Raw genomic sequence first — 26,217 nt, 5'->3', positions numbered from 1 at the left:
GGATTTCAAAATCATATTATTTAAAAAACTAGATGAAAATATATTAAAATGTTAACAGATTTTTATTTATGGATTTTTATTTCCATGTCTTTTATATTGCTTTTAAAATGAAAAAAAATCAGTATTATGTATAATATAAATAAGTAATATTCTATTTTTTAAATATATATTTAAATTAAAATACAAACTGGTCTATTACTCGATTATAAGCTCCTGAAGGATGTGGGCTATTGGATATTCTTTCTGTATTATCTTCCTTGGCTCCTGGTCTTGTGTTACACACCTAGAAGAGGCTCCACAAACACACTGGCCACAGGAATGAATGAGTGGGCCGGTGAACAGCCAATGCCCGGCAGTTAGCAGCCCAAGGAGGGAAGAGGATCAGCAGGGGCAGAGGTGAAGGCCTGAAGGAGAACGGCCTGAGGGAAGCAGCTTCTTGAAGATGATCCAGTGCAAACATCCAGCCTCTGACTTGCCCTGTGGTCTGTCACTGCCTTCATCCTGTCCTGGCCCTGCTAACCCTCTCGTATTACTCTCCACCACTGCCACTGGGAGAGAGTCCTAAGTAAGACATTCGGCTCCATTGATACCTACAAACCCATACTGGACTAGCTGAGGGAACACCACGACGAACAAGCCCGCAAGGAGCCGAGACCATCAAGAGAGACAAACAAGTAAACAGATAACTATAAAACACTGTGATCCCTAGGGCTTCCCTGGTGGCGCAGTGGTTGAGAATCTGCCTGCCAATGCAGGGGACACGGGTTCGAGCCCTGGTCTGGGAGGATCCCGCATGCCGCAGAGCAGCTAGGCCCGTGAGCCACAACTACTGAGCCTGCGCGTCTGGAGCCTGTGCTCCGCAACAAGAGAGGCCGCCATAGTGAGGCCCGCGTACTGCGATGAAGAATGGCCCCCGCTTGCCACAACTAGAGAAAGCCCTCGCACAGAAACGAAGAGGCAACACAGCAACAATAAATAAATTAATTAATAAACTCCCACCCCCAACATCTTCTAAAAAAACAAACAAAAAAAAAACCAACACTGTGATCCCTGCCTAAATGAGGCATCATTATGGGCACAGGAGACACAGTTTATTCCTCCCTAGTGAATCAGGAAGCTTCCCAGAGGAGCTGGGATGAGTGGATGGATGAGTTTACCTAGCAGAGAAGGGTATCAGCAAGAGCTCAAAGGCATGCAGGCTCGGGTCAGAATCTGCACCAGGCTCCTGTGGTTTTTTCAGTCATTCACCAAATAGCTATTGAAGACCTACTGTGTGCCTAAGACTGTGCTAGGTCCTGGGAGTAGAGCAAGGTTAACTGACTAGGGGAATGAGGAATAACACAGTCATGGTAATGCCTAGATCTCTAGTCAGACACTAATGCTTATTAACCAGGATAAGGAAAGCAAGAAGCATACTGATTTAGTGGAGAGGAAGATAACAGTTCTGGATTGGCCACATAAACTTGTGATACTTAAAGGGCCTTCCAGATGTAACCTCTCAACAAACACTTAAACATATAGGCCTGAGATTCAAGAAAGGGGTTCTGAGTTGGAAATGCTAGGCATACATGTCCTAACCCAATCAGACTAACCTCCCCCACTACCCTGGGAAAAAGTCAGGCTTACTGACTCACTGCAATGAGGGAGGCCACAAAGTAGAGGAACTATAAGGCAATTTTGTCAAACAAAGGGAAAAAATTGAGTTAGTGCAGAATTCTGGGGAAAGGTAGAGTAAAATAAATGAAGCAGTACATTAACAGGCTGGAAGCAAAGCAGGGCTGTGGGGAAGGGGGTCCACATAGGTCTGGACTGAGAAGTAGACGTAGGGTTGTTTTTTTTTTTTGAAAACTATAAAGTTAAAGCTCCTTATTTGAAGCTCTGCAGTTGCGTTGATTCTCTGAGTCAAAGTGCCACAGGCCCACCAATCAAAAGGGGAATGTGTCATTCCTACTGTTACCTGGCTCTACAAGGATTGAACCATTAGCCACTGCAGTCTCTAACCTTCAAGACACCCTGAAAGGAATTCAGGGCAGAGTTCAGGGCGGAGATCAGGAAGGAGGCTCTCTGTGCTCTGGGAAAATTGGCAGAACAGGCCTTCAGAGTTAAATATTTTCAGGACAAATCTTTTATGAACATGGATTCTTGCGTCTTCCCATACTTAGAAAAGCACTAAAACCATTAACTAAGATATCTGCTCCTCATGCGTGGCAGCAACCTTCTCCTGAGATGTGTGCTTGATTACAAGTACCCTTTGCCAAGATCATATACATGCTGACCTCCCCCTTCACCTCTTCAGAGCAGTTTCTCAGAGCTCTGTGAGAGGGTGTCTTCCAGACTATAGTCCTCAGTAAGACACTAAATAAATCAACTCACAGTTCTTACGTTCTGTGTTTTTGTGGGGGTTTTTTGTTTGTTTTTGTCTTTTACATCTTTATTGGAGTATAATTGCTTTACAATGGTGTGTTAGTTTCTGCTTTATAACAAAGTGAATCAGTTATACATAAACATATGTTCCCATATCTCTTCCCTCTTGCGTCTCCCTCCCTCCCACCTTCCCTATCCCACCCCTCTAGGTGGTCACAAAGCACCGAGCTGATCTCCCTGTGCTATGCGGCTGCTTCCCACTAGCTAGCTATTTTACGTTTGGTAGTGTATATATGTCTATGCCACTCTCTCACTTTGTCACAGCTTACCCTTCCCCCTCCCCATATCCTCAAGTCCATTCTCTAGTAGGTCTGTGTCTCATAGTTTTGGAAGTTTTAGCCACAGCAATCAGAGAAGAAAAGGAAATAAAAGGAATCCAAGTTGGAAAAGTAGAAGTAAAGCTGTCACTGTTTGCAGATGACATGATACTCTACAAAGAGAATCCTAAAACTACTAGAAAACTACTAGAGTAGTTTTCTAGAAAACTACTACTAGAGCTAATCAATGAATTTGGTAAAGTAGCAGGATACAAAATTAATGCACAGAAATCTCTGGCATTCCTATACACTAATGATGAAAAATCTGAAAGTGAAATTAAGAAAACACTCCCATTTACCATTGCAACAAAAAGAATAAAATATCTAGGAATAAACCTACCTAAGGAGACAAAAGACCTGTATGCAGAAAATTATAAGACACTGATGAAAGAAATTAAAGATGATACAAATAGATGGAGAGATATACCATGTTCTTGGGTTGGAAGAATCAACATTGTGAAAATGACTCTACTACCCAAAGCAATCTACAGATTCAGTGTAATCCCTAACAAACTACCAGTGGCATTTTTCACAGAACTAGAACAAAAGAATCAACGTTGTGTCTGTTTCTTTCTAAGTCGACACTACTGATACATTTTAAACAGCAAAGTTTCTGGCAATCTATGACCTTGGAGAATGTGAATTCTCAGTGAGTATGAAAGAGTGGCTCCCCAAAGAAGGAGGTGGCTGGGATACCTCAGGGCTGAGCAGGCCCTAGTCAGAAGCACTCTTCTTTATAGCTGCCTTTATGTGTCTGTCCTCCCTGCCTGATGCAGGACACAGCAGGGAAGGTTTCTACCTTCTCGGCCTAATTAGTTTTTATTACTTTCTCAATAGTTTAATATGTATGACTTTTTTTGCCCTCCAAGATTCAGACCCCACTTTTACCCCATCAGATAATCAGTGGATGTCTTTCCTTCCCTTTTGCTTCACTGGAAAAATGAGTCAGCCAAGTAATTCCTTCCGTTTCCCTTCACAAGAAAGGTGAGTCAGCTAATTCTCAGCAGGGGCTCGAGGCCTGCTGCCTTCCTAACTCTGGGGCCTGGCCCAGGAGAGCACAGCCAGAGAGCTGCCTCGGGAGCAGCAGCTGTGGGCAAAGGCCTGAGAAGAAACTGACAGCCCGCCTGCAACCAGACCTCTAAATCACTGAACCTGCAGCCCAAAGGCGGAAAGACTGGACCAGCTCAGTAGTCCTCAACCAGGCTACACACTGAATCACCTGGGTTTTCTAAAATCCAGCCTGTACACCCAAGGATTCGAATGCTATTGGCCTGGGGTGGGCTCCAGGCATCGGTGTCTGTTTAGAAACCTGCCCAGGTGATTCCTGTGCAGCAGGGGTTGAGAGCCACTGGACTGGAAGGTGTTGACCGTGTCCACAGCACAAACAAGCCCCAGGACCAACCCTGGGAAACAGTCGCTCTCTAGCCTATAGAACGTAAATGTATAACTACCTGCAAGGCATTTTCACTTTAGAACTTATTTCAGGCAAACTATATGAGAAGCTTCCCCATTGCCTCCTGACTCTCAGCCCACACAAACCTCTCCATCTTGAAGTGAAGAGTGCATTTTCCTGCCCACAAGCTCCCTGGACCCCAGAGAGAGCCCTATGCAACCCACCTGCTCTGCTACCGTAGGCCTTGGTGGATTTTGGACCCAGGACACACACAGCACACCCATACCCCCAGTCGTCATAGCAGATAAGTGAGATTTCAGAAGAAACAAGGAAGTTTAAAAAAAAAAATAAAGCAAACTTATTTCTGGATAGACTGAATCACAAATGGGAAGAATCATGTGTGTTTGTTTCCTGTCCTGGGGCCCCAAATTGCCAAAAACGGTGTCAGGCCTGTAGGAAGAAAAGAGTGGGTTCAGGAAAGGAAATGAGCAGAAAAGGAGGAGGAAAGGGAGCAGTCAGTTCACAGAGCTCCCCCAGGCACTCCTGCCATCTTCCCTTCACCTGGCAATATGGGGCAGTGGTTAAAAGTATGGACTTGAGGGCTTCCCTGGTGGCGCAGTGGGAGAGTCCGCGTGCCGATGCAGGGGACGTGGGTTCGTGCCCTGGTCCAGGAGGATCCCACATGCCGCGGAGCGGCTGGGCCCGTGAGCGGTGGCCGCTGAGCCTGCACGTCCGGAGCCTGTGCTCCGTAACGGGAGAGGCCACAACGGTGAGAGGCCCACGTACTGCCAAAAAAAAAAAAAAAAAAAAGTATGGACTTGAAGTTTACAGGAACAACAGGGGACAGAGGAACATCTTAAATTATACCACAGAGATACCTTCAGTCACATTCAGAATAGGGAAATTGTACAGGACAAACAACGCAGTTTCTTCAACAAATAGAAAGAAAGAAAGAGGGAAGAACCAATAGATCAGAAGAGATGAAAGGAACCTATCAGTCAAATATGATGTGTGGGCCTTGTGGGATCCTGAATGAAACAGATCAATTATTTTTAAAATGATGTGACAATCAGGGAAATGTGAATAGTGCAATGGACTGAACGCTTGTCCCCACCCTACCCCCAAAGTCATATGTTGAAATCCTAACCTCCAGGGTGACTGTTTTAGGAATTGGGGTCTTTGGGAAGTGATGAGGTTACCCTAATGATTAGGATTAGTGCCCTTATAAAAGAGACCCCAGAAAGATCCCTCCTCCCTTCTGCCATGGGAGGTTACAGCTAGAAGATGTTATCTATGAACAAGAAAGCTGACTCTCTTCAGACAGTGAATCTGCCAGTGCCTTGATCTTGGACTTCCAGCTTCGAGAACTGTGAGAAACAAATTTCTGTTGTTTATATGCTACTCAATCTATGGTATTTTGTTACAGCACCCCAAACAGACTAAGACAAATAATGACTGGTTTGATGATATTAAGAAATAATTATTTTAGGTGTGTTAGTGGTATGATGGTTATGTTAAAACTAATCAAAAAACCCTCTGATACCATGTGAAAAAGAAGGCACTTCACCTCTGTGACATTCTCCCCCTAAAACCCATAACCATCTAACCATGAGAAAGACACTAGACAAACCCAAATTGAGGGACCTTCTATAAAATATCTGACCAATACTTCTCAGAACTGTCAGGGTCACCAAACACAAGTTAAGTCTGAGAAACGGTCATAGATCCGAGGGGAGACTGAGGAAACATGACGACCAAATGGAATGTGGGATCCTGGAACAGAAAGATAACATTAGTGTAAAAGATAGTGAAATCCAACAAAGTCTGGAGTGTAGTTAATAGTAATGTTCCAATGTTGGTTTCTTAGTTCTAACAAATGTACCGTGGTAATCTGAGATGATGACATTAGGGGAAACTTGGGTGAAGGTTATACAGGAATTCTGCTACTTGACTTCTGTACACACAAAATTATTTCAAAAATTTTAAAGTTTATTTAGAAAAGCTAACCAAAAAAGTCTTTACTTTTGAGAGATATCTACAGCACGTACAATGAAATAATGGGCTTTGCTTTAAAATAATTCATTGGTTGGGGTGGGGGCATATAGGTGAAATGAGGTGGGCCTCACACTGGCAACTGTTGAAACTGAGTGACGGGTGCACAGGAGTTCATTGTCAATTGCCTCCACTTTTGCGTGTTTGAAAGCCTGCATAATAAAAAAGTTGACAATAAACAGACAAACGTAGACTCTGGAGCCAGACTGCCCAGGAAGTAACTGAATCTGTTTGTGTGCCGGTCTTCTCACCTATAATACATGGGATAACTGTACCTGTCTCACACAGTCGTTATGAAAATTAAATAGGTCAATGCACAAAAAGGTTAGAACGATGCTTGGCTAGCATTATCATCTTATGGGGAGAAAGACGGTAACAGACCAAAGCCCATCGAGGCAAGCTGTCTTTCTCCACCCTCTGACACTGCTCAGTGGCCCTCCTCCCCCTGCCCCCTTCACAGGGAGATCCTTGAGGAATGAAAGGAAGAAGGGTTCTGGGGGGACTCCAGGGAGTAAGGAAAGATCCTGCCTAGTCTTGCAGAAAGCAGTGATACTGGTTGGGGGTTGAGAGTGGTGTCCCTGGATTGGGCTCTGGGACTGAGCCCTGGATTATGAACCACTCAGAGTTCAAGGGGCTGAAAGTAGCCAGTGTGGTGGGAAGCAGGATTCAAGGGGATGCGTGGAGTTTCCTCTGGAGCAAGAAGAGGCCGGCAGGGGTGGGCTATGCAGGCCTTTGGGGCCTTCCAAACAGAGGTCTTTATCTCAGAAGCAGGGGAAGCCACTGGAAGGTGTTTAAGAACATATGTGTTGGGCGAGAGGGTGGGGCGTCACCTGATCAGACCTGCATTGTTGGGACTTTGCCATGCGGAAGAGGAAGGGATTGGAAGGGGGCCAGAGAGCAAGTAGGGAGCCCTGTCAGGAGGCTTCCGCAGTGGCTCAGGAGATAGATGATGGGGGCTCAGTCTAGGATTCCAGCAGTGGAGATAATTGGATTTGAGAGCTATCTGAGATGAGAACCCTGGGCCTCTGGTTGCATTTAGAGGGTGAAGGAGAGGAAGGCAAGTATACAGGTGACTCCCAGTCTTGAGAGTCATCTGGGTGGCAGGTTGGGCTGCTTGCACAACCAGGGAATCGTGTGGAGGAGCAGATCTGGAGGAAAGGGAAGTTCCTTAACATGAATGAATATCACACTCACTGTGCTTTATGCAGGTCACTATGCTTGGGGAGAGGTGCTTCAAAAGCAAATACAACAAACACTAGCTGCCCTCAGGAGTGGTGCCAAAAAGAGGTACCAGCAATGGCTGCCTGAACAGTAGCCTCAAAGGTGCATTTATGACTCCAGCGGTGATCACAGCAAAGGGCTCAGTCATTAAAGCCACTAGGAGGTTCTCAAATATCTGTTGTGTGACTGAATGTCCCAGGACAGGTACTGGGAAAAAATGAACCCACAGATCTTTATTCAGCACATTACTATGTGCCAAGCCCCACCTCAGGGTAGGATGGAGACAAGGGAAGGGCAAGATCAGCCCCTCCTCTCAAAAGGTGTTCACAAGTGTCGAGGAGACCAAGTAATCACACAGAGAACCACAGGGCAGACTGTTGTAAAGGCTGACCTTTGAGGATCCCACTTGGGGTGGCCAAAGAGGCAGGCAGGAGGGAGTCTGAGACCTGGGCCCACCAGGGGGTAAGGGGAAGAAGGGAGGAAGTGTTTAGGGGAGGAGGCCGGCCTGAGTCTTGAAGGACCAGTACAACAGAATGTGTGTGGAGGGCGGAGAAGGGGGTCAGCTAATGAAGTGTCACTCAAGTCCAGGCAGAGGAACCCCTGACAGGCAGTTCCAGGTGGCACCCTGCACTGACAGGATGACACCAGTCTCGCCTCAGATACCTACATGCTGAGATGGTTTATTTTTTAAAGGAATTAAAGTCCTGTTTAAAAACAGTGGGGACATTTTCTCAAAAGGCTCATAAGCGCAACTCCTTAATATCAGCAAAGCTCAGTGCACCACTTTGCTGGAACGAGTCCCTCTCCCACCATCATGAAAACAACCAACCAATCAACCACTGCACCGACCTTTGTACAATTTCCTTTCTTCCTGCAAACTTCTTTCCGTCCGCCTCCACTGCCCCCCACCCCCGGCAAGCCTGGTTCACTTCAGCCGAATCTCTTTGCCCCTTTTCCTAACCAAGTCCATTTCCTCATCGCTGGAGGCAGCGGGGACCCGGGAATGCGGCGTGGGAACGGCCCTTCCCAGCCTCCAGCCCGGGCCGCACGTCCCGGCTGCGGACCCTATCCCCGTCTCCTGGGCCGAGGGCGAGTTAGAGACGCCCTGTCTGGGGTTCCGAAGGAAAAGGACGACTGTCACAGTGCCCCGAAGAGTCATATCGGGTCGGACAGAGAAGAGCGCTCCGTGGAGGTCGCAGCGGGGTAGGGGGTTGGGGCAGGCTCCCGGGGACGCGGACCCTCCGAGCGGCCGGCGGTCCCCTGGGATGACACAGCGTTTCCTCCGCACCCCGGCTCTCCCCGAACGTCCTCGCTCCATCTCCGGCAGGGCACCAGCCGGCCGACTCGCTACGTCAGTGAATCCCCCGCCGGAGGGGAGAGGGGTCGCCGGGCGGCGGGTACCCCTCGGCTCGCGGCCCTCACCCATCCCCACCGCGGACCCTGCTTGGGGTGGAGGGCTGGGAGCGGGGCTGCGGGGCACGGATGCTGCCCAGAGGCTCCGCGGGCAGCTCGGAAAGAATGTCTGTCGGTCACCACCTGGGGAATAAGTTAGAAGGCATCTGGGCCACACCAACTTCTCACCCAGGGCCGGACTCGAACTTTCCGCCTGAAGCGGACGGCTGCCCTGCCCAAGAGACCCTGCAGAAGCGGCTCGGACCCGGGAGCTCGGATCCCGGGCCGCGGCGGGCAGTGGCCAATCACAGAGAGCCTCGGGCGGGAAGGACTGGAGAGCACGGGCGGATGGGGAGTGACGGCGCCGATGGCCAATAGGGAGCCAAGGTGGGAGCCCTCGCCCACACCGCTGACCAATGGGAAAAAGGCGGCTGTGGCCGAGGTTCCCCCAGGCAGTAGCTAGCTGCAGGCTCCCTGGTGGCCGCGGGTCGGAGACCCTAGGGCTAAAGAGGATTTTGGAGAGAAGTTTGCTCGCCCTCCCTATGCTACCCACCGACCCTCAAGCCACAGCCCGGTCCTCACCTGCTGGAAGCGGGGTTTGCCCAGCTGGAAAGGCGGTGCATCGGTCGAGGCGTTAGCGGCACTAGCCGCCGCCGCCGCCGATGCTGTAGTCGCTGTATCCGCCATGGCCACTGACGCCCGCAATCTCCGGCCCTTTTAAAATGTCCCTCCTCGGCCCCCGCCACAGCTGCCTCTCCCGATTGGCCGTAAGCAACCGCAGCAAGCCGGAGGCGCAAGGGGTTGTGGGGAATGTAGTTTTTCTTGTCACGGAGCTTGACAACCCTAGACTGCGGAGAGTTGAACCGACTCAGACCGGGTCTCGGTTCCCGCCGCTAATTTTGCAGGCGTCGGCAGTCCGGGAGGAGTGTGCGTGTACGACTCTTAAGGTCTCGATAGGGGGCCATCGAGCGACCCCTCGCTGGTTACCTGCCCCTAGAAGTTTGAGTTGCTGCGGTGGGCGTCGCTCCTGGAGCTGCATGCAGCCCAGAAGAGCCCTACTGAAGTGGGTCCGACCCTTGGACCAGATGGGCAAGGACTCCAGACAATAGGGTAATCCTGGAAAACTTTGTACAAAGAATTGCACTGCAGAATCTTCATGCAGGTCCTTCCGTCGCCACCCTGCCCCTCGTCCCTTGCTCTCCAACTCAGTTCCTGGCGCATGCTGGGCGCTTGCCGCGCCATTGGCCCAAAAGACCTTAACTTTTTAATCTTAGCCTGATGCTGACTCTTTCTGGTCTCAGCCTAAATATTGCATTTGCCAATCCTCGCCCTGCTTCCGCAAAATCCACTACATATTCCTATAGCAGCCAGCACTTTCCTTTCGCAAGCCCTTGCAATTTATAATTATTTGTGGTTTTGACTATCTGCCTTTCCTACTGTGAGGTCCACAGAGCAGGAGTTGTGACTTTTGGATTCATTGCTAAGTCCTTAGTGCTAGCTGAGAGGGCTCACAGCAGAAACTCAAGTATTTGTTGCTGTATGAGTTAAACAGCAAGGACTTAAGAGCCTTGGCAGCCTTCACTTCCTCTGGCCAACCGGAGATCTCTCCCGGGGCCCAGTTCCTGGGCTGGAAGAGAACTGGGATGGGGGGAGGGGGAGGGGGTTTCAGAAGTCCTTAACAAGCACCAGCTACAAGGACTTTAGGTAAGAGGGGAAGTACTGCAGATTGTAGAGCAAGGCACTAGCAGGGATAATAAACACCCATGCACATTAGAGTAGCAGATTCCTAGATGAAATATCTGGTCAGTGAGCCAGACTGGGGGGAAGGGCCACGGGAATGACTGAGGGACAGCTGCCTGTTTTGCCCAAGAGGACAGTAGAAATGTTTGGTTTTTGACCTTGGAAACCTAACCCCCACCCCACCCCTCCCCCCACGCCCGCACTGTGAATCTCCTTAGGCTTATGGTGAAGTGCTGGGTTGGCTCATGCCTTCTGGACACTGCATGATCTGTAGCAGTCAGTTCCTCTTCCATGTCGAACCACGAGAAATGGACTTTTCCTAGCTGGAGAAAGTCTAGCTGGCCGTGAAGAAACCATTTGTATCTTGGATTTGTATCTTATCTTTCCCTACTAGACTAAGTGGCTTGAGAATAGGAATCACGTCTTTTAAAATCCCTCTGTATGCCCCACATCACTCGGTAAATGTGGGTTTCCCGGGAATGAGAAAAGACAGAGACCGGCCCACTCAGCAACACTGTGCTGCTGCCCCTTAGGTTAGGGCAGGGGCGGTTATCATCCGAGAACCGCATCATCTTGATTTAAGGCTGCTTTCTCCCCTACGGAAGCCTCCTTCATACACTTATCAAAACAGTAACACAACAGAGCCACCTGCAGTATGTTAATTTTTTATTCTTCATAAAGTGCTCAAAACATAAAGAAGAAGCTCTTTATAAACAGGCGTTACAACTAGGAAGACAAACAGCAAAGCAGAACTGTGCCTGCTCCCTGCCCACCCCACCTGCAGCTCTCCTCCAAGTTATGGCTAGGAGCAAAAACAGCCACAAGAACCCCGGGCTTCAGCTCAAAACTCTTCTGAAGACATCCCTGCCCTGGGCATTTTGGAGGCCCATAATCAAGGGCGAGTGGAAGACCAGGATCAGGACTGAGACTGAATAGAGCCCAGAGGAACACCTAGTGGAGGAGTGATCCCCTTCCTCCTGAAGAGACACCCATCCAACCCCCAATGACCCTCCCGAAACATGATCAAAGTCTTGAGCACCTGTGAACACTCCTCAGCTCTGACGAGTGATTCTTAAGGTAGATAACATGACAGGGGCTTTCCCCCATGTGTGGGACTCCTCGGCTTCATCCTGGCAGAAGGAAGACATGACCCGGAGAGCACATCCCTTTCCACGGCTGTCCGAGTGACCCCACAGGCCGTCTCATGAAGAAGAGGTAGTCACAGAGGAGCTCTCACCTTCTCGGTGGGCCAAAAGCATCCCCCTTCAGCACCTCCTCACCGCACAATGCTAAGGCAGAGTACCCCCAGCCACCAAAGATTCCCTGCAGATACCATGGGCAAGTCTGTCATGTTTTCTGCAAGCAAACCAGGGGCCGGGCCAAAGGACAGACACTTTGTTTCAAAGTGCACTGCAGCCAAGCCAGGCAAGGACATGGAGCAGACCCTTTCGGTCTGGTCAGCAGCTAGTGGGTGAACGGGAGGGCAAGGAAGGCTTTTCCTAAGTGTAGGCAGAGGGGGACCTCCCACTCCCAGAATGTAGTTTTTATCCTAGGACCCTCCTCAATTTGTGCTGAGGGAGGAGGAGAGGATGGCAGGGATGCTGAGGGAGCAGCAGCAGCCTGGCCGGAACCTTAGCTGAAATTAACTCTAGGGGAGGGGCAGAGCATGCAGCAGGGCTGCCCCCACCCTCCTGTCCCATTCCCAGGGCCCCAAAAGATCCAACCCCATGTGCTCAACAGGAGGGGAGGGGGACGCCAACTAGGGGGAGAGGTCTACATCCGGAGGCTTTTGACCCTACCCACAAAAGGCACATTTTAATTGGTTTCCAAAAGTTCAAACCCTGCAGCAGCACAGTTTTGGCATCTGGACAGGCAATGAGAACAGAGCTGGAGGCTTGATCCCCAAACATAAGCAGCCCAAAGCCTGGAGGTGGGTGAGAAGGGGCTCTCCCCACTCCTGTCCCAGCTCTCCATGCATTCACACATGACACTCAATGCAAAAGTCAGCAGACGAGGGTGGGGAGCGGCCCCCATCATCTCCCGCCATCTACGCTGCACTCGCTCGGCAAACAGCTGAAAGCAGTCAGACTTGGGACACGGCAGACTAGACCATACAGGCTCCCTGCTCCCAGGGAAATTGGACGTGAGGCTGAAGAGTAGGTGCCCTGGTTGCCCATAACTCACAGAGAACTGGGCGCTTGGTCCCTGCCACAGCCCCAGTACTACCAGGAGACCTCCAGAGGCTGGAGGGAGGTGGAGAAGACAAGGGTTTAGCCGTGGAAGAAATGCGGGTAATAAAGTATGTCCCAGATACCACCACATCGCATTGCAGCTCACCCCTGCTCCCTCTTGAGGGCGAAATTCTTTGCTCCAATTCCCTGGAGCCCCCAAAGCTAAGGGGTATGAAAATAGGCAGATGGGAAAGACTCAGGGCTCCCAAAGACACAAGTTGTACACAGAACTTGATGGCGCCAATGGGAGTCCAAAGGGCTCCCCTGCCAGCAGCCCCAGTTGAGGCAGGAGAGAGCGGGAACAAGGGGTGACAACAGAGGACAGGCTGCACCCAGACCCAGGTGAGAGTTCAGCGGGAGGGAGGGAGGGAGGGTGCGAGCCCTACTGGGTAGTGGGTCTGCGCCAAGCCTCTGGGGATGGGGGTGAAGAGGGCTACTTGGGGGGAGCAGGGGGAATCTGCAGCAGTGTGGGCGAGGTCTCCATGATCCGCACCAGCAGCCGGTCGATGTAGCTCTCTAGCTCCTGCACGTGCTCATCGCGCTGGCTCAGCTCCCGCTCCCGCTGCAGGAGCAGACCGATGAGCTCGTCGTGGGTCAGGTGGTAGTATTTGGCCGACTGGTCCAGCACACCAGAGTCCTGAGGCCAGAGGGAGTAAGAGTGAGCAGGACAGCCTCAGGCCCACCTGCACCCCAGTTTCCCCACACAGGCCCTAGGAGCTGCCTCTGTCCCAATGCCAGGGACAGCCTAACTGGCTTCAAGGCTCTGGTGAGGGGGGCCAGGCCTGCTCCTTGCTCCACCCTGCCCAGCACCCGGCCCCTGACCTCGAGACACCTGACGTCTCTTCACAGCACCAAACGTCTGCTCTGACGCCCCAGGCACCCTGCTGGGCCTCACCTTCAGCCTCTTGGCGTCCACAGTCTGGCCAACCTGGGGGGCTGGAGCCACAGGCTGAATGCTGCCAGATGTGACGGTCTTGAGCTTCTCCAGCCCGCTGCTCAGGGCTGTACTCAGACTAGAGCGGGACTGCTTCCTGTCAGGGCTGCCCTCCACTGGGGCAGCACTGAGGGGCTTCACAGGGTGGGGACTGCAAAGACAGAAAGGAGATGCGTTATGGGGAGGGATGGGTGGCACAAGGAAAAGAGGGGCCACCTTCTCTGTGGGGCCAGCAGGTCTCACCACCTGGTGGTGACTGCCCCCCAACGCCCCTGCCCTCACTGCTCTCCTCACTCCACCACCTGCCCCTCCCCGCTGCACCCCCTTCACAGGGACAGCAGAGGCCGTCCTGCAGACTTCTCTGTACCTAATCCCAGTCTTTGCCAGAGCCACCCCCTCCAGCCAGCCCCCCTCCCTCCTCTTCTCTACTGTAACGTTTCTCTAGGGGGATGATCAATCCTCCCAGTTTCCTAATTTTCCCAGGACCGGGGATGCCTAGGATGTGGGACTTCCAGTGCTGCTAAAGCCAAGGAAGACCTGAGCAGACTGGGGTGCTTGGTCACTCGCCCACCTCTACCAGCTGCTTGCCATCAGCATTTACAGAGGCCTGAGAAACCCTCCCTTGGCCTTGTCTTCGCCTAGCCCTCACCCTCAGTCATCCCCACCTCTTCTTCCTTCTCACCCAGCCTCTCCAGAGCATGTGGACCACATTCTGTCTCTACAAGTTCCCACCTTTCGTTGACTCCTCAACCCTTTAGGACAGTGGCCCCCACCGGCCCGTCACAAGTGTTCCTGCTGAGGCCACCAACCCCTCAGTTCTCACCTCACTGACCTCTCTGCAGAACTGACCCTTGGACTGCTCACTCACTCTTTCCTTTGGACTGCTCTCCTCCCTGGTTTTCCCCAAGACCTCCGTCTGGTTTCCTGACACCTGACATCCTTCCCAGGCTCAACTGAGGGTCTGCCCCTGGGTCCTCTCCCCTCCACCTCTGATCTCCATCTTCAGCCCAGACCTCACCCCTGAGCTCTAGACCTAGGCAGACAGTTGCAGGCTGGCTCCAGAGGAACCCACACTCCCCCCCGGCCTGCCTGCCCTTTCCTACGCTCCCTCATGGTGAGCGCCAGGCACCATTAGCCTCGTACGGCTCTAGTCAGAAACCTAGGAACCCCTCGGAACGCCCCCCACTCCCACCTCAGCCTTGACAAACGTCAAGCCCTGCTGCCTTCTCACCTTCTCTCACACTATCCCCCCCTCTCCAAGCCAGCGTTGAGTAAACCTTTTTCCAGCCACACCCAACTGCTAAATCAGCTCCTCCGAGGCAATCTTGCCCACCTCCAACCACTCCTCCGTTCTGTGTGGGACAAGGGTCTCACCTCCCCAGTGGCTCCCTATCAAGGTAAGAAAACACAATCTCTAACACAACCGGGCCCCTGCCCTTTCTTCCTGACCCCCTACTCCCTCATTCACTCCAGCCAGAGGAAGACGTGCTCGCTCTCATCTTTAGGTTCTTGTCAAAGCTGCTGCTGTCTGGAACACTGCCCCTCTGCCTGCTGGCCTGCTAACGCCTACTCATGTTTCAAAGCTGTGCAAGTCCACTTCCTCCAGGAAACCTTCCTGATTCCCCCACGCTGACTAAGGTGACTCTCCTCTGGGATCCCCCAGCACCTTGTACCTGTCACGGGTACCCAAACTGTAAGCATCAGCTTCCAATTCAACTTAACCTGCCTCTAGAGGACCTCCTAAATTTATACTTACTTCACAGAGGAAGTGGACCATTCAGGAGGAGGAAGCAAAACAGCTTATCCCAAGGCCCCCGAACACCACTGAAGGGAGGCCCACCCAGACCCAGAGAAGCCAGCTCTGATACTCAGGACAGGGCTGTGGGTTCAGGGTCACAACCCGGGAGGAGAGGCAGAGAGCCAGGCGGGAGCAGACGGTAGGGAAAAGAACACATCCCAGCCCCTCCTGCCCATCTAGGAGTTTATGTTAAGGGTGAGGATGTAAAGGCAGCTCTCATGCCACCTTTGGGCTGTGCTGAGGGAGGGCAGGAATACCAGTGCGGCATAAAAACCCCCTGAATGGGGGGCCAGGAGTCTTGGGCTCTCAGTCTGACTGCCCCCCCACTACATCTGAGGGACCCTGGACCCTGCAGCTCTCATAGACTCCATTTCCTCATCTGATAAATGGGGACAGCTCTACTTGGCCCATCAACGTCATGATGGAAGGAACATGCCAAGTACAGATGTGACGCCAACTCTGAGGAGAATAAAACTTCCAGAAAGTGGTGAGTATAATTAGAAGTGGTGCTGGAGTGTGGCAGGGCCAGCTGAGGATGCTGTCATCAGAGCAAGGAAGCCCTAACCACCTCCTCTCCCTCACCTCTGGGATCAGCATCACCACCTCCCACTGGAACAGCAGTCGGGAGCAGCCCAGGCTCCTTCCCACCCACTTTTCGCCTATCAGCAAGGCCCCCTGGGGTTTCCCTTCCCCGGTTCACTTTTATCTTCCCCTCTGGATTGGGAACTCCTTGGGAATACGGTGGGAACCGTGTCTTTCATCTCTGTTCAGTGCCTGTCACACAGTCGACACTCAGTGAATCCGGATGACCAAAGGTATGAGTTGGTGGGCTGGGGGCCTCCCAGAGGCCGGCCAGTGCTGGAGCCTGTGCCCCTCTGCTCCTCCCCACGCCCCACTTCTTCACTCAGGTCTCCTGAAGTGCTAGACTCCCTCTGGGCTTTGCTGCCCCGTCTAAGTCGTACGCCATTCCCCACAGTGACCTGTCTCTCCGGGCCTCAGCTCTGGTCACCCCTCACCAGCCACCCGGTGAGGTCACGGCCTCATAATTCTTCCAAAAGAGACCAATGCCACAGTGACCACAGTCACACAGGCATCCTCTGTCCACTCAGCACAGTCCTAAGCACGTCAGGACCACCCCCTGAAAGGCACAAATGCAAACCGATGAGGCACCTGCTGGGGTCAGGAAAAAAACATTTTTCTGAGGGTCATGTATGTGGGGAGCATCTTAGCTTTTCTTTTGTCCTCTAAAGGTATCTTGGCTCTCCTCTCTGACCTCAGGACCAGTCCCTCCCCTCTGGCTCTCTGCCTTCCACAGTCTGCTCCCCCAAGGGCCGCCATTTGACAAGCTGCACTGCCCTAGCCCCTCCTGTGCTGAGAACCCGAGCTCACATCCCCCTTTCCCTGCTGGCCCATATCACTTCTCCCCACCTCATTCCTCACCCCCTGCACCTCATCATCATCATCCCCCAAACCCCCGGCTTATGGGGACACCTGCTGGTCCAAGGTCCCAAGAGGAAGCAGCTTCAGAGACAGTACCACGGAAGGCGCACGTCTCCAAAGCTTCCGCCGTCCTGCCTTGGGGTGAAGGAACCCCTCACCGGCCCCTGGAGGAGCTGAAGCTGCTCTGCGCCCCCCTTCCTCCTAGAGACTGGTTTCTGGGCGCCTGCTCACCTGGCACTGGGATGTGGCTCCTCAGCTGGTCGTGTCTCCAAGGGCAGAAGCGCAAGCGGGGAGGCTGGGGTGACTGCAGCGTGGTCCTCCCCAAGTGGAGGGGGGGAGCTCCCAGTGGGGGAGGCTGGCTCCCCGGGGGGCGGGGAGGAAGAGGTCAGGGGCCAGGCTCCAGGCAGGGGCGAGCACGGAGGGCTGGGCCCCCCGTGGTGGCGGCTGGCCCAGGGTGGGAGAGGGGGCCGCGGACAGGCAGGTTCTGCGGGGGTGGGCAGCTCTTCGGGACCACAGTGGACGGAAGGGTCCCTGGACCCTGGAAGGGATGTGGACGGGAGGCTGGGGGGATCTTGGCTCCCCTGAGGCAAGAAGGGGTTCAAGGCATCCTCTTCCGAGACCCACAAGTCAGCAAGCTGAGAGCTGCCTGACAGGAACCCATGTGCCTCTCCTACTGGTTCCTGGCTCTGGGCCTCAGGAGCCTCAGGGCCTTCTCCTCTCTCTGGAGCCGCCCAGATCTGCTGACTCTGAAGAGCCAAGGTCTTTGAGGGTGTAGGGGCAGGACCCTGAGGACAGCTGGTGGGCCGAGGTAGGCAGGGCCCAGACACAGGAGGGCTGGCATCCTCTGCTAGATCTTCCAGGCCTGGCCCACCCAGCATGGCTCCAGAGTGGCTGTCAGACTCTGACTCCGGCTTCTCGCCGCCCTCCTCCTCCTCCTCCTCGGCCGCCTGGGGACCAGCAATCAACGCACTTGGGAAGACATCTTCTCCTCCCATCTCTGACCCCCTGCTACCCAGCCCCCCTGCCGCTTTCTCCTTCTCTTCCTCCGCCGCTGCCTCCTTCTCCTGGGAATCTGAGGGTATGAGGAGACGCGGTGGCTTGGGCGGTGCTGTGTTGGGCTGCAGCCCCTCGTTCGACACCCACTCAGGTTCGGGCTCTGACTCCGGCTCCAGTGGGGGAAGCCCCTCACTCCTCTTGGGGCTCACAGGTTCTGGCGACTCTGGCTGCATCTGGGGAGTGGGCGGCTCATCGGACTCTCCCCGCAGGACTGGTGAGGAAGCCTCAGCTGCAGGAGAAACGGTGACCACATCCCACGGCCAGGAATCGTCAACTGTGTCGAGCTCATGGAAAAGCTGGCTGCCATCTCGGGACGCCTCCTCGTCCTGGCCCTCAGGGGCACTGTCTGGGCCAGGCAGCCTCTCCCACAGACTGATCACTTCTGGGGAGCTAAACAGAGACGTCGCACTGTCTGCCAGACTCTGCCCTGCTTCCCCTCCTGGGGCGGGCAACTCCCTGTCTGCTTCAGAGTCTGAGGCTCTCGGGTGCAGCTGGGCTGACGCGGAGGGCAGGCAGGCCCCTTCCGCCCCGAGGGGCCCCGGGTCAACCACACTCCTGCTCCGAAGGTCCAGTCCCAAGTCCAGAGGAACTCTGGGCTCCAGCCACACGCTGCTCCCACCTCCTTCTCCTCCCCCAGGGTCCCCCTGGGGCTCAGCTGCTTTCACTGTCACGGCCCCAGGGCCTGGGTCTTGCTGCCCAGTCACCTCCAGCCCCACTCCTGCTGGGGCCAGGATCTCACTCCTGGCCTCTGGACGCAGCCTGCTGGCAGCAAAGATGTTGAAGGTGTCGTCCCACTCAGGCGGGGCTTTCCCAGGGGAGGCCAGGGGAGTGGGGCTGGCCCTCGAGGCACTGGGGAGAGAGGGAGCAGGTGAAGGAGAGTTTAGTGCTATGTCGGCTACGAGCTCCTCGAAGAAAGGGTTGCTCTGCAGGGAGGAGAGGAACGGGTTGGTAAGACCCAAGAATCCCCATGGGTGGCTTCAGGGATGGCGGTGGCAGCGGCAGCAGCGGCAACAGCGGGGGAGGTGGCTGCAAAAAGGTTAGTGCTTAGCATAGGAGCAGAGGTGGGAGCAGGAGTGGGGGGGCCGGAGCACAGGGGGAGCAGGGGACGTGGTGAGGAAGAGCAGCTGGGTCAGATTCTACCTGAGGAGACACGTCCAGGCTGTGGAGGGAGACAAAACCGTGAGCCTCCTGGTTAATACCAAGACTGGAAACGCCCCTGCTGAACACCACACCCCTGACCGCCACCTGCCTGGGGAAGAGGTGCCACCGTGCTCCCCGAGCTGGGCTCGGGCACGTGGGCCAGGGGACGGAGGGAAGACCCCGATGTGTACATGACGAGGCATCACCCAAGGATGAAGATTCTAGGCAGAGCTCATCCGGTCCTCACACCAACCCCGAGGAGCAAGAATCCCACTTAACAGGAGTGATCCCAACTACTACCCCATGCTGACGACTACTCGAGGCCAGACTGACACCTGAAGAACCAACCAGAAAGCACCTGACATCCCTTTATGGACTGAGACAGAGGAAAGAAAATACCAGCTGGCTTGGACAGGATAAAGAGACCAGAGAAAAGCAAGGCCCAGGTATTTGGCTGGATGAAGCCAGCACTAACAGAACTCAGCCGGTGCCCGACATTCTGACTCCTGAAACAGCCTGGGTTCTCCTGAACCCTTGCACAAATGAGAGGTAATGATGGGGCTGTTAACAGGCAGGACAAGGTGTCAGCTGGAGAGGACGTGGCCTTTTCGCTTCTGGGAAGGGTACCATAACCGGCCAAGGAGGACAAGACACTGCTGAGGATGTCTGCTGTCAGGCATCCACCTGGCCTGGCACATGGCAGGCAGCCTCCCTCACCAAGGGCACCCACGGGCCAGCCTTGGAAGCAACGCTGCTGGGGAGACAGAGGCTGGGATGTGGCAGCAGAGGCAGCAGCAGCAACTCTGGATGTCACCAGGGGCCTCCCAGGGTCCCCCACACAGATCCCTGGCCCCCCTGGGAAATCCACTCCTTGATAATACACTCACACTCCCCAAGATACGTGCTGGCCTTCAGGTGTCCCCTCCAGGGTCTTCTTGGAGGGGGCATGTCCTGCACTTGTACCTTATCTACAGCATGCAGCTGACGTGAGGGGAATGGGAAGGAATAGACTCTAAAATTAGAGCTCTTGGCTTCCCCGGGACAACCCCCGGACACAGACAGAAGTCCAGAAAGACAGTGCAGGGGGAAAGGGGGACCCAACACCCCTGCTTTCAGCAGTCTGACAATGGTTTGAGGCTCCTTGCAGCTGAGCCCAGACTTCAGGGGCCTGTCAGTGGCCTGGATTTGCCTGCTATTTGACCCCCACCTTCAGCCCCCCTCTAAGCCCCAAGACCCCCATTCCTTGACCCCTGCCAGCCCAGGTGGAAACATCCTGAAGAACTCCTACACATCCACCTTCTCCACTCAAGCTGCTTCTTCCCGCGGGGAAATGCTCGGGGCGAGCCCTGAGGTCCCAGAAGCCAGGCCTCACCAATCAGCCCACGAGGAACGATGGTTGGGGTAGGAGGGGCACCTATGGAAAGAGGCCCAGAAGTCTGGAGCCAGGATTCTTCCGGGAACCCAGGGGCCAGACGGAGCAGGTCCCACACAGAGCTGGGCAGAGGCAGGGCCAGCTCATCCGCAGACACCGGGGGCAGGCAATGGGAAGGAGTCCAGTTCAACCAGCAGCACAGGTGGGCTACCCAGACAGGCTGGAGTCTATGAGCCCAGCCTCACAGGCAAGACACAGCCAAGTCCCCACCCCTGGGTTTCTCTTAAGAATCTAGCTTCCAGAGACTCTCCTAATCCTGTTTCTGCCCGACAATAACTCCCGGCCAGGGCGGGCATAGAAAGTCCCATCCTCTCCCACCCCACCAGGGCTTCCCAGAACAGCTCTGCCTCTGCGGTCAAGGCACGGTAAAGACACCGAAAGAGGGAGGATCCTGAGCCCAGAGTCCCAACACCTCCAAAGGCCCCTTTTCTCCCTTCATCGAGATATATCTACCTTGGGGACCAAGGAGAGCAACGTACCACCACCATGTGGGTCAAGACCCTGCCCTCAGCCCACCCCCACCATCGGAGCACCCACTCCCGACACAGCCCAACCCTGCCGGCAGGACTCAGCCCCCAGGAACAGGGCTGGGGGACTCTGAGCTGTCTCTCCCCAGTGCCCTGTATGACAAGTGGACAGAGGGGTCTGATAGAAGCAGCCCCATCAGCATTAAATAGCACCAAGCTTAGCTCTACACCCCTCAGCCCCAGCCTGGCCCCACTCACTCTTACAGTCTTGCAGCAATCTGGCTGACTGTCAGAACCGCAGGGCAGGAGAGGGCAGGGAAAGGGCTGGGAGCCCCAGGCTCGGCTGGCAACCCTCCCCGCACTGGCTACCCACAGGTGCACACAAACCCGTTGGTATGGAACCAGCAAAGGGCTTTCCCTGGAGGAAGGTGTGCCCCAGGGGCCAGGCCTGGCAGCCTCCCCAGAGCCAGCACAACCTCTGAGAGCCTCTTGTCCATCCCTCCTACCCAGTAACACGTCCCCCTGTCCCCATGCCTCCCTCACCCTTGCTCAACACCAGGCGCACACTCTGAAAGTTCTTACTTTAAAAAGTCCCCTCCCGGAAATTCCCTGGCAGTCCAGTGGTTAGGGCTCCACACTCTCACTGCTGAGGGCCCAGGTTCAATCCCTGGTCAGGGGACTACCGTCCCACAAGCTGTGCGGCACAGCCAAAAGAAAAAAAAAAATTCCCCTGCCTACCATTCCACCTGGCACAGATCAGATCAGAGACACATTCCCATGTGTGGTTATCTTTGCAGGGTATGCTCAGAGGACAGAACCCACCATGCTAGCCCAGCACATTGCTGTCCCCCCGCCAAGCAGCAGGGGCTACAACATATGCTGAATTATCTTCTCTTTTAGGACCAAAAGTTGGGGAAAGAAATCAGAAGTCCAAATGTCTCTGCCCCTTTGACCTGACAGAATAAAACTTCAGGGCCTTACTGTGGCTTAAGAACCTTAGAGCAATTGGATGAACCTGCCACTTAATACAGCAATCACCTGTTCCCTCCAACAGCCCCCCTTCTTCTTAAACACAGCCGTTGCTAGGTAACTCACTACACCAGGACACCTCTGTAGCGAGGGGCCAGGTTTCACTGGTGAACAGCTCTTCCTTAGACTGAGATGAGCTATGTGTCCTTGTTATTTCCATGCATTGGTCCCAGAGGTGGCATGTGGATCTGCAAAGACTCTCCCACAGGCACTCCCTGAAAAGGCTAAAGCCAGCCTTTCAGGCATACCCACCCCAGCCAAAATGCCTTCAGCCAGCCCTCCTAAGGCTCCATCTCCTGGTGTCTGCCTGAGATGTGCCCCGATGTCCAGGAAACATGACTGGACACATCCTCTCCCTTCATCTGGGCACAGTGAGGTGACACAGTGGGGCCTTGCATGCTCTAAGTAGGCAGACCATATAATTTATCTTCCAAACCAGAATGTTTTTAATAGAGTAAAGGGGCACTACTAACTATGCCAGGAAAACAGGCACAAACAGGATTTATGGCCACACTAACTCTAAGTCACTGGCATACAACACAGTTACACGTTTACACCACTGCGAACGCCGCTGAGACCCCGAGCTCTCTCGGCAGCCAGCGCACACTCCAGGCTCATCAGGACCTCACTGCTCACCACCTGGTGAGGGGCTGGGGCAGATGCAGAGACTGCTGAAGGCCACCACGATACACTTGCCTCTGTGTTGGGCCATGCTTACCCCCAATTTAAAAAAATGTCTGCATCTAACACTTGATCTCCTACTGTGCACAAAGTTCTGTGGTTAGTGTGAGGGGAGGGAACACAGGAGCTTGAGATGACCTGCTCTCAGAAAGCTTATACATACCCTAAAAGGGTCAGAAAGGGACAGACACAAAGACAATTCGTTTTGGCACTGGTGGTTTCAACACACACGGTCTTGACGGTCCTAAACACACACTAAAGTGACCTGTGCTGCAGCTCAGGGTGAATGGCTCACAGCAGGGCTGGTGAGCAGGGATGAGATCTGTGGCCCAAACCTCAACCAGCCATTCCCCAGCCCCCCGCCCACATGCTGGTGGGGGCTAGTGCAACAGTCATGGGACCTGGCAGATGAGGGACAGGTCAGGAGGAACAGGAGGACCATCTTCCTGGCCTCTCCCAGCTGCTGCCTTCTCCAACAGCAACAGTTTTTTCTCTGGATACTGCGCACAGCACATACTGCTTCTGGCCTCTGCACGGGGCCTCAGTGCAATGTGGGAACACTAGAGGGCGCCGCTGCCCTGCCTAGTGAGGAACACCCAGCAATCTGCAATGGTAGCCCCGGGGCAGAGGCACCCAAACCTCTGGACCTGTGGACAGGATCCCCTTGGGTGTCTCGCAGCTACATTCGGTCACTCCAGTTCTAGGTGTCCAACTTATGGCTTCCTGCCGCAAGTCAGCTCACCTCTTATTCTCTCCTCAAAGGCCCCAAGACCTCTGGGCAAGCACCAAGGGTGGTTTCTTCCAGGCCAGCCCTTCCCTCCGAGGCACACAGGGCCAGCGTGATGCTGACAGGGCTTAATGTCCAGGTCTCACACCTCTGCAGGCCAGGTCACTGCACCCCAAGAATAGTCCCTCCCACCCTGCCTGGAGGCAAGGCCACAGAGCCTGCCCCTTCAGCCACTGTAAGCAAATGGGTCCCAGGGAGGGCAGGAGGCCCCATCTGCCCTCCAACCTGCAGAGGACGAGCTCGGAATTCAAGTACGAGAAGGGCAAAACCCTCAGCTCCCTTATGTTCGTCCATCACCCAACTTCTCTTGCCTCTGAAAGGCCATTAGGAGACATGGAGAAACAAGGAAAACAGAGGCTGTAAGCACCAGCAACGGCAACCGCAACATCACTGTCATGGCCTGCAGAGCTCGAGCCCAAAGCCTGGCACTCGCCTAGAAACAGCCTCACAGAGAAATGTCCCCCACATCCATCCCACCCTGGAAGAGGCCCAGAGACACCCCATGGACAACAGCACTGAGCCCACGGTCTGTGCCCCTCCCTCCACCACACCACCTACAATCTATGAGTTGTCACAGGGCCACCAGCTCAGCCTGGGCATCCCCTTCTTCCTCTAGGCTGCAGGTAGCCAGCAGTTCCCCTGGGCTCCGGTGAGGAGGGCTGGGCAGTAGGGAACCGAAGCTCTCCTAAGCAGGGGAGACATCACCCAGAGACTGATCCACCCCACACACCCATCGATGAGGCTGTACGGAGAGCCGCCAGGCGGCCAGGGCTCAAACCTCAAAGGCCCTGCGTTTCTCTCCCCGGTCCTCTGAGCAAACTCAGAATTTCACAGGGCAAGAAAAGAACCAGGACTTCAGGAGTCTTCTCCCCTCTGCTGGGGAAGAGGTTTAGGGCCCCTCCCTTTGCCCTATCTCCTGGCCCTTTACCACTGCGCCCACTCTTCCCACCCGGCCTCCGGCCCACATAGCCACTGATGGGGACAGGCAGGCTTGCTGACAGGACAGTAACAGCCGCCCTTGCCACACTGGCTGGGGTTGTCACAGATGCTCCTGTCCAGGGCTGGCCCTGGGCCCTTGGCAGGGGGGAACACCTGCTCCTGGCCAAAGCCCAGAGCCCCTCCCTGGGCCCTGCTGGATAGTGAAGCAGCCTCCGCTGGCTCCAACTTAGGAGGAGATCAGAGGGCCAGGGTGAGGGCTAGGGACTCTGTCCCAGGCCTAGGCTGAAGGACTCCTGCATTCCTCTCCCAGGTGGGACTCAGCATATTCAAAACAGAGCAGCCGCCATCAGCACTTGCCATACCCCAAGACCAAGAGACACCAGAGAGGGCCAGAGCCCCAGGAGTCTCTAAGGACACAGGGTAGGTCACAGATTTCAGGGGAGCTGCCCACAGCCTCCGGCCAAGGCCGGGGAGCAACCGGGGGTGAGTGTACAGGGGAGGGGGTGGACACATCAATTACTCAACTCCCATCTCTCAGAGAGAAGAGAGCACAGAGACAGCTGGGACGGCTGGTGTGAAGCCATCTAGCTTCGGAAAGGGTGGGGGAAGTCTGAGGTGAGTCCTTGGTCCCCACCTCTCTACCTGCCAAAGCTTGGTGACCTCGAGGCCAGGGGGCAAGAGGTAGAGGTTGGGAAGCAAAGAATTCATACAAACAGCCTTTCCTGCTTTTGTCCTATTCCTCCCCCTCCCGCAGGGGATGGGTGTGCCAACTCAGGAAGTGAGGCCCACGGGACCCCCAGAGCGCTGTGCCCTTCAACTCACCTGCGTCCACGTGCAGACAACAAGCCGCGGCTTAGGGAGACAGGGTTCCCCGCTCAACCATGCAAAGCCAGAGCCCCAGCAGCCTGCCCAAGGGTCCCATCCTGCCCCATTCTCCCTGCCCCGGGGTTCGGTGCAAATACCCCAGCATCCACCCCAGGGATCAAAGCTGGTCTTGCCAAGGACGTACCTGGGTTTCTGAGTTGGTTCCTTGGCTTCTCTCAAGCCAAACCAGCTACTTTTGGCCTTTTCCTCCCCACTGGACGAGTGGTGTGGGGAGGCCCCCAGAGTGGGAACCCCCTTCTCCCCCAGAGAGCCTCGGCGCCCCATCTCGCTCCGACTCAGCCCCTGGTGGTGATGGTGGAAAAGGCCCATCCGGGGCTTCCGCTCCTCCTTCCGGGCTCCCTCCTTCTCGGCCACAGCCTCAGAGGAGGCCACCATAGGTGTGGCGACCTGCACTGGCCTCCCCTCTGAGGGCCAGGCCCCCTCCTCCTCTCCAGAGCAGCGGGCCCCGACGGCCAGCACCTGCGAGCTCAGCTCCTCCTGTCCAGGCACCGCCTCTGAGCTGCCGGTGCGGCGGCTGCCTCTGCCCCAGGAGTCATCCGCAGAGCGCGGCCCCTCCTCAGAGGGCCGGGAGGAGACAGTGTGCAGGGGGCCAGAGATGGAGCTGCGGTGCCGCAGGGGCCCCTGGGGCTCCTCAGTGTAAATGTGGCTCCCGTTGACGCAGAGAGAGGAGCGGGAGGCCCCGTCAAGGTGGCCCTGAAGGTCAAGAAGGGCCCGGGGAGGAGCGGCTCGCACCTGGCTGGCCTCATCGCTGTACGTCCTTTTATGGGTGAGCGACTTGGGGGACTGTGCCGAGTCCCTGCCTGGAAAGGAAGCACACGCCGAGTTAGAAGCCCGCTGCCCGGCCCGGCCTTCCCTACAC

General features: G+C 54.7%; 2 protein-coding genes across 7 annotated transcripts in view; both read right to left on the bottom strand.

Moving 5' to 3' along the window:
- Positions 1–9,663, bottom strand: part of SFXN5 (sideroflexin 5) — a 116,860-nt gene extending 107,197 nt beyond the window's left edge. For all 6 annotated transcript variants that reach the window (XR_013831163.1, XM_079941511.1, XM_079941516.1 and 3 more), the window contains exon 1: positions 9,382–9,663. Coding sequence is in view for 5 of the 6 variants with exons in the window: in XM_079941511.1 (XP_079797637.1) it covers positions 9,382–9,486 (105 nt within the window). In the remaining variant the exon portion in view is untranslated. The remainder of the gene's footprint in view (positions 1–9,381) is intronic.
- Positions 9,664–11,129: 1,466 nt separating this feature from the next.
- The window catches only part of RAB11FIP5 (RAB11 family interacting protein 5), a 36,326-nt gene continuing 21,238 nt past the window's right edge, over positions 11,130–26,217 (bottom strand). Inside the window, 6 exon segments of the mRNA XM_079941249.1 lie at positions 11,130–13,407; positions 13,666–13,855; positions 17,174–18,971; positions 18,974–19,070; positions 19,073–19,157; positions 25,483–26,158. Coding sequence (XP_079797375.1) covers positions 13,204–13,407; positions 13,666–13,855; positions 17,174–18,971; positions 18,974–19,070; positions 19,073–19,157; positions 25,483–26,158 — 3,050 coding nt within the window. The 3' untranslated portion in view covers positions 11,130–13,203.

This window comes from Stenella coeruleoalba (assembly GCF_951394435.1).
Source record: "Stenella coeruleoalba genome assembly, chromosome: 13".
Classification (NCBI taxonomy): domain Eukaryota; kingdom Metazoa; phylum Chordata; class Mammalia; order Artiodactyla; family Delphinidae; genus Stenella; species Stenella coeruleoalba.
This window is presented reverse-complemented; position numbering and strand designations above follow the sequence as displayed.